The sequence below is a fragment of the Musa acuminata genome, chromosome BXJ2-1, assembly GCF_036884655.1.
Source record: "Musa acuminata AAA Group cultivar baxijiao chromosome BXJ2-1, Cavendish_Baxijiao_AAA, whole genome shotgun sequence".
Lineage (NCBI taxonomy): Eukaryota > Viridiplantae > Streptophyta > Magnoliopsida > Zingiberales > Musaceae > Musa > Musa acuminata.
In genome coordinates, this window is record NC_088338.1 from 34577117 (window position 1) to 34598868 (window position 21752).

At 36.6% G+C, this 21752-nt stretch overlaps 1 protein-coding gene across 2 annotated transcripts; it reads right to left on the reverse strand.

Moving 5' to 3' along the window:
* Positions 1–260: 260 nt before the first annotated feature.
* LOC135599122 (uncharacterized) lies at positions 261–20676 on the reverse strand. 2 transcript variants are annotated; one of them, XM_065093875.1, is made up of 12 exons: positions 20361–20676; positions 20152–20280; positions 18425–18619; positions 17646–17696; positions 17436–17564; positions 15933–16057; positions 11745–11855; positions 4777–4885; positions 4506–4624; positions 3984–4137; positions 738–882; positions 261–596 (listed from the first exon to the last, which is right to left on the reverse strand). In XM_065093875.1, the coding sequence occupies exons 1-12, from the start codon at positions 20472–20474 to the stop codon at positions 541–543; spliced, it is 1437 nt and encodes a 478-aa protein (XP_064949947.1). In that variant the 5' UTR covers positions 20475–20676; the 3' UTR covers positions 261–540. The 2 variants fall into 2 exon arrangements, with proteins under 2 accessions (XP_064949947.1, XP_064949948.1); XM_065093876.1 differs by having other exon boundaries at positions 17646–17693; positions 20361–20674.
* Positions 20677–21752: the final 1076 nt, after the last annotated feature.

Genomic DNA, 21752 nt, shown 5'->3' on the forward strand with positions numbered 1-21752 from the left:
ACATCTCATCTCATGTGGGATTAATGCTTCAGAAAATGTGATTTTATGATATTGTTTGATGATGCCACGGTTAATATCAAGGTTTAACTAACATATGGTCACTTGATCAAATACTTTGGCTGTGTGTCTTCGGGTTCAATTCCAACAAGTCTTGAGTTGGAATGTTTTGTACATCCGTTATCCTTTCATCCTTTGGGGCAAGTTGTTTCTCCCAAGTGGGGTCTGATCTGAAGTGATACTTGAAGGAAAAATCTGATCCCTTAGAAAAATTATGCCACGACAAAATTGATACTTTGTCAAAGAACCAACAGTTTTTCCCTGTGAAAGATTTCAGAAAGCTTACAACTATTCCACAATAATGTGTTTTAATGGGTATCAATAATCATAATAAATTTGTACAAAGAAACATCAATTTAACATCACCCTCAAATGTGTTCAACCAAGTGCGATGTCCATTTGAAGCTTTAGCAGAGGATGTAAACAGCCTTGGTAGTGCCTTCGATAAGAACATCCATTTCGGAATGCATAGCTAATGAAGTCCTATTTTCGCAATATTCTTCTAAAAAAGCCATGTTTATTTGCTTTCAGATCCTCGGCTGCAATTTTACAAAGACCACCCTATTAAACCAGTAATTGGAAGAATCTCTTCGAGTCAAATTCAATACAAACAAAGACTACAAGCTTCGTTTTAGGTAGGGAAGTTTAGAAGAGTATGTGTTAGTTCTTCATAAAATCACCTTTGAGCCTTCCAGCTTTGTAAAGAACTTCTTCCGCAATTGGCCTCCACTGTTCAGCGCACGAGCAGTAGATTCTCATCCCCACACTAAGTCCTCTCAACAGCTGCATTGTCCGGAGAACAGAAAATAGTTCCTCCGGGAACCTCTATTGCAGATAGACAGGTCGTATTAGTAGTGTCATAAAAAGACAACTTGGAACAAGAAATTTCAGGCAGCACAGAAAGCTAACATCCTCTATCTGGCAAAAAAGACAACCTCCTAGACACTTCCAGTCAAAGTGGGCCCCGTATTAGAGATCCCTCAGAAAAACAAGGAAGGCCACTGCTGTCAAAGAATGCCAAGCAATCTAAACCTACAGCCCAGCCGGTTTGCTTGTAACTTCTTTAACAAGAAAAAAGCTTATAAAGGCATAAGTTGGCACTTGTGAGCATGCCAAATGTTTTAGTGGAAAAGATGAACACCATAGCATCCTCAATTGCATATATTTTGACAAATTTACTAAAATAATGTAATTTAATATGACTGTATGTCATTCCATCGGTCATCTTGTGGTTATAAGCATTTCATAATATGGGATTTAGCAAATATTTATGTTACAATGCACTTTAGACTTTTTATCCAAACTAAGATGCTGGTATGCATTTTTTTCTAATTTTTAATATTTTACCCTTTTGTCTGACTTGTGATTTTACATTTTAGATGTTATTTTCCCTCTAGTTTTTATCTATGATATATTGCTAGCCGTTCTTTATAGATTAAATTGTTTGTCATATCAGATACTGTATTATTTTATGGCTAAATTATCATTTTCATGCTTATACTATCAATAAAATTTTAAGTATTTTTTAAATCAGTTACAATTGTCTTAACATCATCTAACATAAATTGTCCCTAACAAGATGCTGAGTTGTTGTAATAGTCAGCATGGAAAAAATGCTTGTAGTAAAAACTAAGGATAGGCTCACAATTTAGTGTGCTCATTTGTCACTTGATTTGACAATTAAACTACCATGTTATCATTTTAATGCATGCAAGTATTTCATCATGCTGACTCTAACAAAACATTCTATCAATAATTATAAATGAGAAATGATGGTACCAACAAGTTTGCTTTCTAAATTGAAAGAAGTTGAAGTTAGGGATGAGCTTCAAGTTTGCTTATTGTTTAAGCCTTTAAGGACCATTTGATTAATTTAGCATACAGAAGTTTACACTACTCTGAGGATGCATGTATCTTGCAATTTTTTAAAGGTTTTAAACTTCATAATTTTTAAATTTTACACATGGATAACTTTACTCAATCTTTGCTCTAATTCTATTCTACCAATTTGTCTTTGTTATTATATCAAATTATCAATATGATTTATTACATGCATTTATACTAACTACAGTTAAATTACACAAATTTCAAAGTACCATTATATAACACAATGTAATATTTTTGAATTAAAAATAGTCATGCAAATACTTCTCAATTAGTATCCACTAAGCACTGTCCCCTGAATGCAAATCCTAGTTCTGTCCCTCTCAAAAACCATAATGGAATAATATAATTCCTAAAACAAAAATATAACAATGATCACACAAAATTGATGCAATCAAGTTGACTTATTCAGTGTTATCCTCAGTAAAAAAGGGTTCTAAAATGCATTATAGCTTATACTGGACACTAAAGGAGTTGCCAAATGCTCAATAACAAAACCAAGTAGGTCTAACTACAAATTACTTCAATCCTGAGTGAATAACAAATAACGGTTCTTTGATGACCACAATGTGCATAGATTCCTAATTGTCCACAAACTAAACAAGATGTAAGCAACAAAATGTTCAAAAACATAGTCAAGTTATATCGAACTCACATTTTATTGAAAATAATGCCTTATCTATACTCTCCTACTTGGCATCAACTGCAGGTAATATTTCAACTTATAAGTTCATAGGCTCTAAAGATATGCTGGCCTTTATTAACAAAGTTCTTTATTAACAACTTAACATTCTTTATATGTTATGGCACACGTACTATATCAATATATACCTATAGATCTCAATTGAACCAGTCAGCATGGACCGATAGGAAGTCTGACGGTTGCAGCCTTCTAGGCTTACTGTTCTGAACTTCCCAGAAGGTAAGACAACCAATACCAAGCTGCACCCTAATGGTATGCTACTGGCAGATATTTTAATAGCATTTGACATCAATTACTATATAAATATATATATATATATATATATATATATATATATATATATATATATATATATATATATATATATCTGTGAGAGAGAGAGAGAGAGAGAGAGAGCTTTAACTGGAAATACTCTATAAAAAAGAGCCATTATACTTAGCGCTTAAAGCAGAAATCCCTCGATCATATTCAGCTATCTGATATCCTGTCAATTACATTTGAAAATCAAATTATTAAGTGTTACCTATAGTTCCATAAACCATGCATGCATAGATGTCCATGATGTTGCATCTATGACCATGATCTACCATCAATAATTTTCTGGATAACATATCATAAGAGTTTTCCAGGTAGAATCTCCATATGTTATTTTGTATATTGCAGATGAGTTCCAAGCCATGATTATTTTATTAAGCTGACAGCTGAACTAATACTAGGTCCATGCTTTGCCACATGCGGACATTATAGTCATATTCTAAGCATTTGTATACACCTAGTGTGGATATTCCATTCGAATGTGAAGTCTCACATGTTCTAAGCTTTTTCTATTAAGTCGCACATGTGAAGCCTAGGCAGTATTGTTTGAAACATGCAAACATATGACTGACACAGTTGGTAACATGATGTCAAGGACCTGTACCTTCTTGGATCATGAAACATCAATAATATGGTGTTATATCTGCATCAGGTTTAAAACTTCAGTCTGAAATCAGTTTCAACACTTTGTTAGACCGGGAAAATACTTGTATGCTGGGTGTTATACTATCTTGTATCATCCAGTATCACTGAAAAGGCAAAAAAATATGAGAAGTGACCAACACCGAGCTATCTGGTCCAGTAACAGTATGTGGTTGGACAGTAAATAACCTTCTGTACATATTGATCTGACCAATTTTTGAAACCCTAATATTCATTTATGAGTAATGATGTTTACTGAATAAATACAAAATTAATTATCATGTTATATCCACAACAGGAGATAATAATAGATTAAGCACTTAACATGGAAATTATGAAGCCTGAAAGATCATCACGTATACTACTACTAAGGATAGTGTACCTGGACAGTGATTTTGTTCAAAGAAGAGTCTTCTGAAAATGGTGAAATCATAGTTACTCCAGGAGGGAATTTAGTGTCAAACATTTTTCGTGCTAGCGTCAACAGTTCCTGGTCACCATCTGCATGTGTGCTCAAGGTTTTGATACCAAGCTCCCTACATAATTTTGTCATTTGTTAAGATAAAAATTATATGCCAAAGTTGAAGAAAAACCAGATAATATCATTTCATGTCTATAAAACTTGATAGGTCAATATTCTGACTAGAACAGAGATAAGAACTCGCTTTATAACATATATTGATCCTTCACCAACCTAACCTACTGCTTGGTTTTCCTCTTAATTAAAGAGGCTTTGGTGTACATCTTTGTGAAGGTGGCCCAAGGACCTCACCCAGGTAAATTTTTAGGTGGGGATTAGACCATCAGTTATTATCAGCAGAAAAAAGAAGAGAAAAAGAAATTCATGTTGGTCCTTCCTAGAATAGCGTAATACTATCCAACTAAAAGGTGAGAAATTATATACTCGACACTCAGTTTAGCCATTAGAGGGTCACTATCAGCCATAGCAAGCACAAGTTTTGCATATCCAAGCCTCAAACTGTCCGGAAGATCTTTCACTTGGCCGTAATCAAGTAAGGCAACCTGACACAAAAAGGAAAAAAAGAATATATAAGTTTAACGAACCTCGAAATTTAGATATTTGCAAGGAAATTTTCCTTGTTATGAATCACAACTGCAAGTGCGAACAAGAAAGAAATTTAGAACTGTTAGATACAAAATCATAAACAAATTGCCTCTGAGCCCTTGCAGATAAGTATGTTTCCTGGATGTGGATCTGCGTGAAAAAAGCCATTCTTTAATATCATTTGACCATATGCAAGTGTCAAACTTTTCAAGATTTTCCTGCATTAACACAAAAATTTCACTAGGAACTAAGATATCTTCCTTACCAAAAGCATCTGTTATCTACACTTTAAATACTGAATTTTTTTTAAATGTTTTATTTAATGACAAAAAGAAAACTTCAGCAAGACAAATGCAATCAGCCAATTTGAAGGAGATTAACATAATCCATGTAGTTTAAATTTAAACCATGCAGCAAGGTATTTATGCAGCATAGAAACCATCAAAGATTTTGTTTTTTCACCAAAACATATATAAAATACTCAGCTTTCGAATTTCGAACTCCACAAGAAGCATTGTCATCAATCATGTACCTATATACCAAACATAGTTGTTTTTGCACTGAAAATAATTGACTAAATGAAGAAATTTAACAAATTATCCAAAAATCATATAAAATTGACTTGAGGCTATGTTTGAATCCATAATTTGAGGACCAGTGGGATTTAATTTTGATAAGAATCTAATAATTATGGATTCATAGGACAAGCGGAGAAAGAAGACGCATAGGAGGAAAGAGAGAATAAAGGTGACAGTTGGGCTGATAACAACAAGGGTGTTGAATCCCAAGGTTTTGAATACCGGTCCGTAGAGCTCGGTACGATACGTATCGGGATGTACCATCGGTATACCTTAGCGTACCGACGGTACATCCTAAAACCTTAAAAATACCTCTACCTACCACACTGCCTCAGTAACAGTCAAAATCCGGAGTAGTATCAATCGGTACGCCTCAGTACTAGTCAGTACACCTCAGTACCGGTCAAAACACTAGCACCACTCAGTAGAGGGCGGTTCGCATACTGATATCCTCTCGGACCGGTACGTACTGCCCATACCAGGCGGTACGCATCAAAATTGAGAACCTTGTTGAATCCTTTGATGATTGGCTGATAACGGCGAGGTTGTTGAATCCTTTGGTGATGAAATCACTTTGATTATGAAATTAATTGATGAATTTGATGAACTAATGCATTATTGAGACAAGTAAGAAATACTTCGACTAAGGATTCAGCCCATTGAAAGATGGAATGTCCAATCAGAGAATCGATCATCATGCCAAAAGATCATCGAGGCAAGGAATGAAACGTTGAGCCTGATGATTGATCGATGTGACGAAAATTGGACATCATGCCAGAGGTGTCAGAAATTGAACATTATGTCGGAGGATAAGATGATGTGCCGGAAGTTTCAATAATGTGCCGAAAGATTTGATGACATACTAGAAGTTGTAAAAATATGTTGAAAGTTGCGACAACATGCCAGAAGCTTCAACAATGTGTCAGATAAGCCATTAATGATTAGGACAAATAAGGCTGGTAATTCGGTTGGTTTGGAGCCCATCCATTGAAGCAAGCATTGAGCTTGAAGTTTGGTTGGACTTGAGCCCTTACTAGGTCAAACACACAACCGTACACTGCCCAAGAGTGATAGTACCACCAACACAAGAGATAGTACTGCTTGAGTCAACTGACAAGAATTGTTGGTGCTTTGTTAAATATTATGGTGGTAGTCCTACCTACAATGGTGGTACCATCCAGTGTTGACTTTTGTGGCATGCCAAAAGTTGTGATGGTAGTACCGCTCAAAGTCATTGTTAGTACCGACCATACCCTGAAATCACGAGAATTTAAACTTTTTGGTTCCACTTTTTAGGGCTTTTAGGAGCTATAAATACTCAGGTTGACTGATAGAGCATTTATTCCTTGAGTTTGCAAGTGTTGAAGCTCTCTCTTTGAGTCTTGTTTCAGTCTCCTCCACCTTCTTGAGTTGAGTTATGATTCTAAGTGGTGGGAGGTGAGAGTTCTTTGTAACAGAATTGAGTGTGGTTCTCTCCTAAAGCCTAAAAAACAAGAAGGTTGTAAAACATAGCTAATATTCATCCTTTGAAAAGAATATTGTTCGTGGAAGCTGATAACCTTGAGGATTAAAAAACTGGGTGTGGACATAGGTCGTGAAGACCATTCCACTATAAATCAGTGTGTCATTCTATCTCTTACTTGTGCCTCCATGATTGCATACTTAAATTGTTATCATGTATATTTCTCACTTGTGCTTAAATACTAGGCTAATTTTGTTTTTGATACATGTTTTCTCGATTGAAATTCGAAGACAATTTTAAATTTATATAAGTGCTAATTCACCCCTTTTAGTGTCATTAAGATCCTAACAATTGAAGATTAACACCCAAGAAAGAAACAATGACATTCTCAAACAATTAAGATGTGACTCCATCATATAACCACCTATGTTTACGAGACGAATTACATATTGAAAAACTAAAATAAGGATTTTCTTACTTAAATGGATTATGATTTATTAAATGTTTTCAAACTTGATTTTAAAAAATCACTAAACCAATGGATGAATGAAATGACTTTGGAAAATAAATATTTTCTTTAAATGCTAAAACTATAAATGTTTTATTTTATGTTTAGAAAAAAATAGATTTAATCGAGTTTCTACTTGTGATATTTATATTTGACACTTTAAATCAAAAATGAAAGAATAAATAAAGTAAAAGAATCTAAGATTAATCTTTTAATTCATAATTATAAATAATTTAAAATGAATCCAAGTGAATCTATTAGTGACATGTACACCTGTTTTACAATTATTATCAATAAATTGAAAGCACTTAGCAAAAGCTATATAAACCATGAATTGGTGAGTAAGATTTTAATGTCTTTTCCTAAGAGTTAAGATCCAAAGGTAACAACGATCCTAGAAAGTAAAGATTTGAATAATGTTCCTCTTAAAGAACTCATATGATATCTCATGAAATATGAAATAACTTGAAAGTTCATGATGAAAAAGAAAACCTACCAAGAAAATGGACATTACCCTAAATCCAAAGAAGATTATCTAAAATCCAAAAAAGGTGACTCAAGTAAAAGCTCGAATGATGACGATAAAGACATCACACTTCTCACAAAAAGATTCAAGAAGTTTATAAAGAAAACAAGACAAATCAAACAAGAAAGGATCGTAAGACCAAAGAAGATTATCTAAAATCCAAATAAGGTGACTCAAGTAAAAGCTCGAGTGATGATGATAAAGACATCATACTTCTCACAAAAAGATTCAAGAAGTTTATGAAGAAAACAAGATAAATCAAACAAGAAAGGATTACAAGACTAAAATCGAGCCTAAGAAATATGTAATCATATGCTACAAGTGTAAGAAGCAAGGATACTCCAAGAATGAGTGTCCACAATTGAAGGTCATCATCCCTAAAAAAAGAAAGTTTTAAAGTAACATAGGATGAATTAAGTGAATCGAAGATGAAAGAGCAAGCCACTGAAGTAGTGGCAAATTATGCCCATATGACTTTCAACAATGAGATATTTAACTCTCTTGAAACATCTTTATCACATAAGAATTAAAACATTCTATGAATTACATGATGGACTTAAAAAGATTGGTCAAAAATATAATTCATTGGAAATGAACACTAATGAGTTTGATACATTGAAAAATGCTCAGAAGAAATGTATGTCACCATCTTGTATGTTTGAAAAATACAAAAAAAGAATAAATAAAAAACTATAAAATTACTTGAAAGACTTCACTTGATAGTGATGATGTAATAGAATCACTAAAAAAGGAAAACATGCTTTTATGACATATCTTAGAAAAATTTAAAGTAAAAAATAAGTTTCTTGATATTATTCTTGCTAAAGAAGGTTATGTATTTTCTAAGATATTAGCACTACAAATAGTAACATTCATCGTAAGCTAAGCCAACCAAATTTGTCAAAGGACTCACATTGCATGACCATAAATCTAAAATTAAATGTAATTTTTGTAAAAAATTTGACCATCATGCTTACACATGCTCCCTTAGTAAGAATGACCATTATAAATTAATTTGGGTATAAAAAAAGAACCATAAATAATTTAAACCTAAAAGGAAGCAAAGATAATGCTAAACATGAAAGACCAAAAGTTAAATAGATACCTAAACCAACAATCTTTCTTGTACATATGTCTGTAAACAAAAGCTAGAGTAAAAGATAGTAGATGCTTAAGGCATACAATCAAAGATACTGTATTTTTTCAAAGCTCACTATCCAAGATGAAAATTATGCCACACAATAATAAAAGAAAGATTATCAGTTCCCATACCCCTCAACCAATGTGAGACTAAATGGCCTTATTAGTGCTCCCTCCCATAGGGGAGCTAAGGGCTCATAGCCAAGGAGCACGGCTCGGAAGCGAGTTTGCTCGACCGAGGTGCAGGCCTTGAGCCCTCCTTCTAGTGCCAATCTGATAAGGGACAATTTGGTTGGCTGACCATTGGTGCGGCCCGTAGGCTCGTGAGGAATTGTCTGCTTTGGGCAATGGGCGTACTCGCACGGTTTTGTCCTTTTCGGAGCATGTGAGCTCCAAAAGACGCCTCTAAGAGTAAGGGAGACCTGACGGACTTATGAGCCCTTGGTTCCCAATTTGATAAGGGACAATTTGGTCGATCGACCATTGGTGCGGCCTGTAGGCTCACGAAGAATTGTCCACTTTGGGCGATCGGCGTACCTGCACGGTTTTGTCTTTTCGGAGCATGTGAGCTCCGAAAGGCGCCTCTGAGGGTAAGGGAGACCTGGCGGACTTATGAGCCCTTGGTTCTCATACTCCTCAACCAATGTGGGACTAAATGGCCTTATCAGTGCTCCTTCCCGTAGAGGAGCTAAGGGCTCATAGCCAAGGTGCACGGTTCGGGAGCGAGTTTGCTCGACCGAGGTGCAGGCCTCGGGTCCTCCTTCTAGCGCCAATCTGATAAGGGACAATTTGGTCGGTCAGCCATTGGTGCGGCCCGTAGGCTTGCGAGGAATTGTCCGCTTTGGGCGATGGACGTACCCACACGGTTTTGTCCTTTTGGAGCATGTGAGCTCCAAAAGACGCCTCTGAGGGTAATGGAGACCTAGCGGACTTATGAGCCCTTGGTTCTCATACTACTCAACCAATGTGAGACCAAATGGCCTTATCAGTGCTCCCTCCCATAGGGGAGCCAAGGGCTTATAGCCAAGGTGCATGGCTCGGGAGCGAGTTTTCTCGGCCGAGGTGTAGGCCTCAGACCCTCCTTCTAGCACCAATCTAATAAGGGACAATTTGGTCGGTCGGCCATTGGTGCGGCCCGTAAGTTCACGAGGAATTATCCGCTTTAGGCGATGGGTGTACCCGTACAGTTTTGTCCTTTCGAAGCATGTGAGCTCCAAAAGGCGCCTTTGAGGGTAAGGGAGACTTGGCGGACTTATGAGCCCTTGGTTCCCATACTCCTCAACCAATGTGGGACTAAATGGCCTTATTAACTATACAAAATAATCTTTATTTATTAGTTTAATAATATTATATATTTTAATATTTTAATATTTTAAAGTGCGTTGCTTCGCTCGAGCGAGTGCCTGAGCGCCTTGGGCATTTTGGAACCTTGGCGCCTTTTGGCACCTAGCGCTTTTTAAATCACTAAAGAGGAAGGAACAAATGTCTAGAAAGAAAGATAGCTATGGAGGAGGAGGAAAAAGGAAGAAGGTGAAGAAAGAAGAGGAGGCGGTGGAGGTAGAGGAAGAGGAAGCGATGGAGCAGGAGGAAGAGGAGGAGACGAAGAGAAGAGGAAGCATACCTGCAGTCAACAGCACATAGTGGGTGACGAAGGTAGGCCGCAGTGGATGGCATTCCACACTTCTTGTGTTCATAGAAGAGGCCTCGACTTGCGTTTGCGAGCCCTAATTGATGGGTAAACCTTTTTTTTTAATGGGTCAGACAAGGCTACTCGAAACAAGGATCATCTACATCTCGATTAACACTCAAACCGATGCACCACCCATTTTGTACCGATCCAAACAAAACATCATTCCATGGTACAATCACTAATTAGTTTTATCCTCATTATATTACCCTTTAACTGTTTATAAATAGTGAGCCCAATCCTTTTTGCAAGATATTCAGGATGCAAGTTTTTGTGAACTTCAATTTAGAGAATTCTCTAGAGGTATAAATGGCTAGAAATTCTTTTTTTACCCTTTTTTCTTTTTTGGATTCTTCAATGGTTAGACATGTTTAGAACCTTAGTTAATTCTTTTAGCAAGGTTTTAACTCTCAGACAAATATTGGTTCATAATCTACAAGGGGTATGATATCAGTGTGCATATATTACCCAGTATCAGCTAAAGGAATTAAAGAATTAAATACCTACCAGTACCAAACAATATGGTTAGACAGACTTGTATTTGACACAATGGTTGTTATTATCTACCCCATTGATCAAAATTATCTGGATTTTAGTTTTTTTTTCTCTTTTCAGTCCAACTTTGGTATTTAGAACCTTGGTTAACTATATAGTGGACTAGCAATGTTTTCATTCTATGCATAGAATTTGTTTGGTCTGTAAGTTTAATGACTTGTTAAGTGTTTTCTGTTTCAGATTATGGTTGTGTTATTTGTATATTTGTAAGATGTCTTTCTGGACATAAAATATATGTTCTTGCCCTAGGATTGGGATGTAACAAAATATCTACATATGATAAATCAGCTGCTTTGTTATCAAAAAGGAATCTTGACTCACTCAAGGTTAAAACAGATACATACAAGTTTAATCAGATATAGCTATCATATAACAGTATAAGCAACAATTGGTATGGAACAGCATTTATTATTCAGCTATGTATATGCATACACATGCATATGTATATATGGATGTGTTCATATGTGTCTATGCATATGCGAATGTGTATACATTTGTGTGTATATGTGAATGTGATTATGCTTATATATATGTACATATATTAAGCATTTGTTTCTATATGTTTATATATACACATATATATGTATAAACACAACAAACTCGGATGATACAGGAGCTTACTGCTTTGCAAGTGCCGCAAATTTACCACCAGGATCAATGCCCCTTTTTGCCATTTCATCACCAAGATTCATTATCGGAATACCATCAATAAATTCCATTGCAAAGACCTTCCTAATCAATTGGAAAAATGTTAAGATACTATATTCTTTCAAGAGCAAGAAATTGTGGAAATAATGCTTTTAATATTTGACAACAACAAATGTAAGCATGAGAAACAAATTTACAATATGACTTTTGGCTCTTAATATCTTGTACAGCAAGAAAACAATATGCCATATATCTGCATCCTTAGGCACAGCATACGGCAAGCATATGGCAGGAACTATGACCAACTGACATGATTTAGCCACAAGGAATGGATTCTCAAAACTTGATAAGGTTGCAACAACTGAATCAAATGTTTTCATAAGGCAAACGGTTTCGTACTATACGTATTTAATGTCTCATGACCATAAAAATAGTGAACAAGAAAGCACGAGAGACACATGTAGGGATTTATGGGGATGCCAGGATAATCCTGATGTATTAACATTTACCCGTACTGCAATTGTTATGCAGATCTGGAGAAACTGAATGTTCACAAAGAGAAAATAAGAAATGGTAAAAGAGATAAAGGAGATGATATGGTGTTAGTTTCTTTGCTAGTGTTTATTTGGACCTTATTTTGCATAATCATACTGATAATAAGGCAGTGATTGCAAAAGGCGCTCGGGCGCTCGCCTAGGCGCTCGGGCGAGGCGAGGCGAGGCCCGAGCGCCTCGCTAATGTCCCAGGCGACGCGCTTCAAACAGGCGCCGCTTGGGCGCTCGCCCGAGCCCAGGCGCTGGGCGCTTCGGGCGAGCGCCTGGGTAAACCAAGGCAACCGAACCAGAATTTTAGGTCTGGTTCGGTCCTGGTTCGGTTGTTAGTTGGTTCAATCGAACCAACTAAATCGATATAACCCCAACCCTAACCCTAACCCTAACCCAACACTAACCTGCTGCCGCTGCCGCTCTCGATCCCGATCCCGATCCCGATCCCGATCCCGATCGCGATCTCGTCGCTCGATGCCGCTGCTCGCCGCTGTCGCTGCTCGCGCCTCCCGCGAGCCCTCTCGCTGCTCGCGCCTCCTGCGAGCCCTCCCACGAGCCCTCTCGCTGCTCGCATCTCCTGCGAGCCCTCCCGCGAGCCTTCCCGCTGCTCGCGCCTCCCTCGAGCCCTCCTGCTGCTCACGCCTCCCGCGAGCCCTCCCGCTGCTCACGCCTCCCGCGAGCCCTCTCGCCTCCTGCGAGCCCTCCCGCGAGCCTTCCTGCTGCACACGCCTCCCTCGAGGCCTCCGGCTGCTCGCGCCTTCCGCTCCCTTTACCTTTCCCGCTGCCGCCGCTCGCCGCTGCTGTCGCCGCCGCTCGCCGCTGCTTCCTCATTTCTCCATCAGGCTCAGTATACTCTTAATATTAAGTTTATTTGAATTTTGAAATGATTAATTTTCTATTAATAGATTAATAATATATTATTTTGATTTTAATGTTGTTAATTTTTATTTATTTGAAATTATTGTTATAATTATATTATATATTTTTATAATTTAGATAATTTTAAATAATTATATTATATATTTTTATAATTATATTATATATTTTTATAATTATATTATATATTTTTATAATTTAGCGCCTCGCTTCGCTCGGGCGAGCGCCTAGCGCCTCGGGCGTTTGTGGACCTTGGCGCCTAGCGCTTTTTAAATCACTGTAATAAGAAACTTACAACAAATTGATCTACTTGACATAAAATAGCATAGATCTTTCTGAATAAACAAGGCTGCATAATGTAAGAGCAGACAACTTCTGTTTCTAGACACAAAATTGCACTCCATACTGCCTATTTTGTCCGTCAAATATTAGAAACATTATTAAGTATTTAATTATAGTCCAATAGTTGACCTGCAATAGCAAATTGAGGCATCAAACAGAATGGAGCATCATGTCATATACCAACTCAACAGCTGGTAATGGAAGAGCTAGAATAAACTCTGTAAGCTCCTTCAGTCTCCAAATTTTGTCACATTTTTTCCTAGATACATTTTTATGAATGATATAATCAACTTGAGGTCTGACAATTGTACATTAGGGGTTTCAATAAATTAGCATAGCTTAGCTGGTTTTACTTTTTGTAATAGCTAGAGCCAAGTCAAAAAATTATCCCAAAGGTTAGCTATCTTATCAATATTACAGTAACATCATTCTTGATATAAGCAATTACTTTCTCATGAACTTGTTTGGTGAACATTAGTATCAGTGATTTCAAAAGCGCTAGGCGTCAAAAGGTGCTAAGGTCCAAAAACGCCCGAGGCGCTAGGCGCTCGCCCAAGCGCTCGCCCGAGCGAAGCGAGGCGCTAAAATATAAAAATATATAATATAATTAATAAATATAATTATTTAAATAAAAATATGCTATTAAATTAAGAAAATTAGGTACAAAATCACAATATATAAATAAATCATAATAGTATATTTTTATTTTTAAATAAAAAATATTATTAAATAATTAATTAATTAATAGTATTAAAATAACAATAATATATTAGTAATCTAATAAATAAAAATACTATTATTAGTATACAATTAGCAGTATATTGTTAATATACTGTCGACAGTATAGTGAGAAGAGTGTGAGAAGACCGAGGCTGCTGAGGCAACGACAACGGTAGCAAGCGACAGCCATAGCTGGAGCGGGAGCGGGAGCGGCGGCGACAGCAGGAGCGGGAGTTGTGAGCGGCAACAACAGTGGCGAGCGACGACAGCAGCGACGAGCAGCGATTGTGGCAACGACGAGCAGTCGGCGAGCAGCGATTGTGGCAGCGGTGAGTAGCGACAGTAGCGGCGAGCAGCAACAGTTGCAGCGGCAGCAGAGAGCAACGATAGCGGAGAAGAAATCTCGACGGTAAAATCGCGAGTGTTAGGGTTGGGGAAGTCGGGGAAATCACGAAAGAGAGCATGATATCGGTGATTTAGTTGGTTCGATTGAACCAACAAAGGCACCGGAGACCAACCAGACTTAAAAATCTGGTTCGGTCGCCTGGTTTAACCTAGGCGCTCGCCCGAAGCGCCCAACGCCTGGGCTCGGGCGAGCGCCTAGGCGGCGCCTCTTTGAAGTGAGGCGCCTGGACATGAAGCGAGGCGCTCGGGCCTCGCCTCGCCTTGCCCGAGCGCCTAGGCGAGCGCCTGAGCGCCTATTGAAATCACTGATTAGTATTGACCAAAAGATATCCTAGGTTATCTGGCTTTTCATTCTTATTCTTCTACCAATTTCTTGTTTCTTGCTCTTAGACAATAAGGTCCTTTGGAGCATGGTTCGCATTACTAATTCATACCGATGTATTGACCAGCTACCAGTACGATATATACCATGCCATATCGAGCATACCGACACATGATATATGAGGGCATACCAATGTACCACCCCGTAGCGGTCCCCTGTTGGACCGTTACATACTGCCCGTATCGAGCGGTATGCCGTGGTACGGCGAACCTTGCTTTGGAGACAAGCTGACATCTTTTTCTGCATTTAACAGCTTGTACTTATGTTTACCCTATGATAGGAAGAGAAAATAAGAATGATAATTATAGTCTGTGTGTCAAATATGGAATCTCCATACTTTAAATATGCAATAGAGTTAATCAGCTGTTCAGCATGTTTGAGAACATTTGCCACCAGAAACTAGTGTACAGGAATTTAGACATGTGAGCAGCTGACATGACATCATCTCTAAATTATGTATAAAGAGATTGTTCAGTAATTTGCTGTCTGGGTCAAATGAAACAAATATATATATTTTTTTTCAATGCTAGCAGCCAACCTATATGATACTGGAACAATATGTCAAATGAAACAACTCAAAACTTGCTTCTTAGCTAGTATTTGTATATACAGCAGTCAGTAGTGTTGCTAAGAAATTCAGCAAGCAACATCTAATAATCATGAGTAAACCATTGTTCAAAAGAAGATCCAGCATCACAGAGGCTTTTTAATCTGCGAAGTAAGTTCATAAATGCTTAAGATGCCAAAGTTTTTTCTCCCTAGTCTCAATGATGGACAAGATTCCGCACATGAAATATAAAGTAAATAAAGTTGTATACATATATCCTAGACTTTTTTATCAAATGTCATGATAAAGACTAACTATAAATTTTCTCTATTCTATAATTTTACCTGGTCACCATGCCTGGAATGACACGTGGTACCAAAACAGGAACCTTCTTGTTGTTATCATGAAAAAACTTATTAATTTTTTCCATGGCTGCAGCTTCTCTCAGGAAATCAAATTCATAAGCAACCTTTAGAAGCAGGCGAAAGGAAAAAAATAGTTAGAAGTAAATAACCGCAAGCGAATTGAACATGATCAGTTCTAGAATGAATCTTCTAAACCAGAATTAAGGATAAGAAGATATTACAACATATCAACATAGGAAATATAAGGTGAATTATAAAATGATCAACACTGTCATGTGTAAACTTAAAATATGATTAGATATTAATTGTGTAAATGTCATATAAAAGATATTCGATAGAAGTCTACACCATTGTAGGCAATCAGACTACCAAAATGAATGGTGATAATAAAAGTCCTAAGATGCTTTAATAATGCCATTGACTTGAAATACTTTCTGACAAATCATTCTGTTTACTGTCTGATCCAATTGTGACCATTCTAGTATATGTTATGTATGATTAATATGAATACTTAACCTTGACCTGTTAACATGAAATAAGCAGACAGCACAGCCAAATAAGAAACAATATATTAGAAGCATAATTTTTTTAATAAAAAGAAGAAAAAGCCTGGAAATTTTACATCACCAAAAGACTTAACATACCCAATGCATGGGAAACTGTCACCAAAATAGAGAAGTATACTCCCATGCTATGAAGTCTTAGGTGGAACCCAATTGAGGAGTTTATGGTTGTAAACCATAAACTTCAGCTAGTGGCAACTTCTTAAGTAAAATATATTGGCTTGTAAAAGTTATCATCCAAAATATGGTCTGATAGTAGAACCTACATGATGAATTTATAGTTGTTATTGAAAAGTTCAAGCATGGTAAGTCCTCAAGAACCTTGGAATCTCAAAGCTAAAATATAAAATTTAACTCCAGTGAAGGACCAAAGGACAAACCTATGATTATGAACATTCCAAATAGATCCTGTAGCTATTATATAACAGAGGTTAGTCTGAGATACCCATATGATTAAAAATTTAACATACAACTTGCTAGACAGAAGATAGCACATAAGATTATAGAGGTATAACCAAATTCGATTAGTCCAATTGCCTACAAGATCTTAGCAGTATTCCTGTCAGCTAAAAAAGAGATTCCATGATTTATTTGAGCTGATATGGCTAATCCAATCCTAAATCTGATGGCCACCCATGGTCCTGTAACCCTAACTACAAAATGGTGCTGTTGGTGGCTAAGTCTCTTTTCTCTAAATCATAATTATGATATTCTACCTCTTGTTTCTTTTCATCTTTTTCCTAAACATTCTCTTTTACAATCTCATTTATATGCAGTATTTTTATCATTTATAAAAAAATAAAACAAAGGTTTCTTATTGCAACTTTTCATCTACTATGTAACCATGAAGTATATTTTTAAAAATAGGTATGACGAATTAAAAAGAAAACAGAAAATACACTATAGCATATAGAAATACCTGTTTCTCAACTTCTTTGGTGAGTGAGAACAAATCAAAATTGATATCTGTCTTTTGTAAAAACAAGGCAAATGCTTGCAAGTTGTGAATATCTATCATCATCAAATGTTGAACCCCAGGATGTTGAACCTAGAGATTTTCACTGAAATTAATAATTATGGTAAATCAAAAATATTAAACAGCACATGTACTAAGTATAATGTTTCTAACCTTGATTGCGACATCAGTCTTTAGACCTCTGAGTTTTGCTCGATGAACCTGCTAGAATTCATCAAGAAAGATAAACAAGGTTTCAGAATGAGTGGTGAGATTGTATTCAGAAAAAGGGGCTTGTAACGAAACCACTGAAAGGAGACAAAATTTGAATGTAGTCCGGCAACAAGCTAGTGAGTACCAATGATTAACTAAGATCGACCTTGGACAACATTTACGATGGACTAAACTAGAACTTTACTAATTTCTTTGCTTATGAAGATTTTACTATACTAACATAATATAACTTTATTAACTTGTGGGTTTTGACAACAAAATGTTAGCATCGCCGATGGTATATTACATTTTATCATTTGGATGCTTCCAAAACATAGAAACATATTCTTGCACAAATAAAGGAAAGCCCTGATGAAGTTCCAGTAATCAGTGTTACTCCTACCCTATTAAACAGAAACTACATAAAAAGGCAGATATATTAACACTTGATGCACTAGTCCTTAACATCTAATTAGTAAACTTTATAAGAGCTATTCTTGATGGACGTTTGGTCTTATGCTTGATAAGAGATATTCTTTATGTTTAATGTATCTTTTAAAAAGAAATTGTTTTGTGATATAAAAAAAAAAAAAGAAAACCAACCCATTAACTACTTAAAACAATATAAAGTCAAATAATTAAGACTTCGATGAAAAAATACAGGCATGAGTTCAGCGCTTAGTAAATGCATTTGATCATCATTATTGAACATGCACATATATTTGAACTCTGAACAGAACCTGTGCAATTGAAGCAGATCCAAGAGGTTCAGCATCAAATTGCTCAAAAATATCACTGAAATTTTGTCCCAACTCCTCCTCCAATATTTTCTGGATTACTGAAATTGGGGTAGCAGGAGCCTTATCACATAAAGTGACCAGTCGTTTTACCCATGCTGCTGGAGCTAAATCAGGTTTTCCAAGAATCTGTGCAGCCTGATAAAATCCTGATACCACTAAGAATCAAATTTGTCCAAAACGATTTAGTTTAGCAGAAAGAACTAAGAAGCATACAGGATTTTCTTTCCAGAAAAATCATGAGAGGATAATGTGCGGGAAGAGTTTATGTAGTTTGAGTGATAGAGGTAGAATATCTCAAAGCCTATAAGAATAAAGAAATAGCAACTATAATGCAAGGACTCTTCATTCAGGGTTCCAAATTATTTGACTGGGGAAGAATAATGAAGCATGGAATAACTATATAAGATATGCGTAGGTACGATCTATGATGCTTGTATGATACTTCTAGAGCACATGTTTGATTCTTTGAGGAACCATCTGAATTTTTTATAATCATTAAAAAAATCATATGATATTTTAGGTTTTATGATGCTTAGGCAAATTTTCTTGATGAAACTTTGTTTTACTTGGATACTGATTCTTTGATTATATAGGCAGAATGATTCAATAGATTATTACATGTTATTTGTGTTAAGCAGAAAAGATGAATGAAATTAATAAAATGAGCATATTACCAATGGGTTCTTGCTATCTTCTGAGTTTGTGACATACTATATTACCAAAAGCAAAAGACTTTTTCATCACGTGTGGCTAAAAATAGCTAGTCAACATCTAGCTTTTCCAACACATAGATAGATAGATAGATAGATATATATATATATATATATATATATATATATATATATATATATATATATATATATATATATATACATCTTATTTTTCAAGTTTTTATGTATCCCCATATCCTTATCGTGTCATATGTTTCCTTTTTTCTTTGACAAATGGTAAGCCGTAAAGGCAGGGCGGGATTGAATCTCAAGACCTTGCACCGTTTCTTTACTAGCTAAGCTATCCAGCTCCTTCAAAAATTTGTCTGAAGAGAAATTGGGACCCTAACCTGTGGCTATGGGATACACCACAATCAAACCAATGTTTAAGGTGCATATGATGTCATATGTTATAAAAATATTTTTGCTTCTAGGGGAAGACTCTTCATGGATAACTACTTGTTTTCAGCTGTTCCAGATTATGAATATGAAAAATCCATTTTAATAAAGGTTTGATATCCTCAACATAAGGCATAGTATGTGTCAACCAATCCCCAGGCATCACAGCACATTAAAGAGGGAAACTCTCATTAATGCCGCAGAAAAGTGAAGGATAGATAAAAGCTTGGAAGAAATTTATTTGATAATGCATGTTTTTCATATTAAAGTATACAGAGGTAGGTAATGATTATATGCGAGGTAGCCAGAAGAGTGTTTGAAATGAATTTTTAGATCATTATAAACGCTAGGAAAGAAAGAACACAGGTTGTGAACTAAAAAATTCTTCTTGCTAAGGAAATAACGTTGAGAGTATCAACTCAAAGACATCATTCTGGGAAATCAAGCAATTCATTGCTCCTAATGAGATCATTTTCAAGAAAGCCTCATTTCGCCCACAACAGAGAGACCATCCATTTAAAAAGACATCCGCAAGCACGAAGAAGACCAATCCGGTACCTTTAGGAAGAGCCCACCAAGCTCAGAGCAGAGGGAGTACATCTTAACGGCCGCGATCTCGTGCTGCCTCTCCCACATCGCCTCCCGCTTCTCCGCATCCTTGACGAGACCCGCTCGGAACTGGCACACCTGGTCACACCCAAAACAGCAAATCCAAGAAGCCCATTAAGATCGAGACTATGGGACAGGAAGAGCGAGAAAGGGGAGACCTTGTAGGTCGTGTACACGTCGACGGCTCGAACCCAGAACTGGAGCGAGCGGTGGCAGGGGGCAAGCTGGGCGGCGAACTTCTCCCGGAACTCTCGAAGCCCGAGGGTAGGCATTTCAAATGGCGCTTCGAGCGAGGACGGGGGTTTCTAGGTAACGAATCGGAATCGGGAACGAGAGGTAGAGGAGAGAGATGTAGCAGATTAGATGGGAATTCATCGCGTGGGGGCAACAGACCTGCGTTAATCCTTGGAGGTACTTGCAATGGCTCGTCCAGGGTACGATCGATGTCCACGAGAAGGGAAGCGTTACTTGATGTGCATAAGATGGTGCGTGATCTATTTGAGCGACTAAAAATAAAAGAAAATTAAAAGAATTTATTGATAATTTATTAGGGTTCACGTGGATGATAGTTATCAAAATGACTACGTTTGCTACAAGCTTATACGTTGTTCTCATATTTATTCCTCAAATTTATGTTTAAGATATATTTATATCTCTCCAAAACATATATATATATATATATATGAGGGAAAAATATGATTGATATATATGTGTGTTGACTGAAATATCTCTAGGTATAAATACTATACTCCCGAGATGACAATATTGTGCTCTTGTTAGAATCGTAAAAGCATTAAGAGGAGGAGGGTGAATTAATATTATTGAAATAAAGTTTCGATTTAAAAATTTTAATTGATAAAACCTGTACCGAAAATATGTTTAACTAAAAATGTAAGTAACGATAGTTTAAATCAATAAGTAATGATGAAGGAAAATAAGAAAATGATGCAAACTGATTTATGATGGTTTGGTCATCCCAACCTACGTCCACTCTCGATTTTGTTAAGAACGAGTCGGCACTAAGAGGGGAGGGTGAATTAGTGCAGCCGATAAAAATCACGTCGGCTCAAAGATCTCATTTCGATTAAACCCGTTTTGGAAAGATATTAATTTGAAAGCGTATGACAACGTAGTGAAAGCAATAAGAAGGTTAAGCAGTTTGCAATAAAGGTAAATTGCTCAAAAAGAAATATAAACCAATTTATAGTGGTTTGGTCGCTGTGACCTATATCTACTTTTGATTCCTCCTCCATCAAGGCCACTGGCTTCCGCTACCGATCTTCCTTCAATGGGCGAAGATCAACTACCCTTACAACTCGATTCTCCTTTTGACAGGTTCAGGAGAGAACCTTTACAACTCCGTTCATTCCTCTCTTAAATAAAACTAACACCTAGAGCTTGAGAGGAGTTCTCACAAGGTTACAACATCATTTTTATTTCTTTTTCCTCTCAATTCTTGTGTATGTTAACCAGAGATGAAAGAGGTATTTATAAGTTTCAAGTGGATTAAAACTTGGAACCTAAAAGTGTCTCATCCCGGGTTTCTCGGG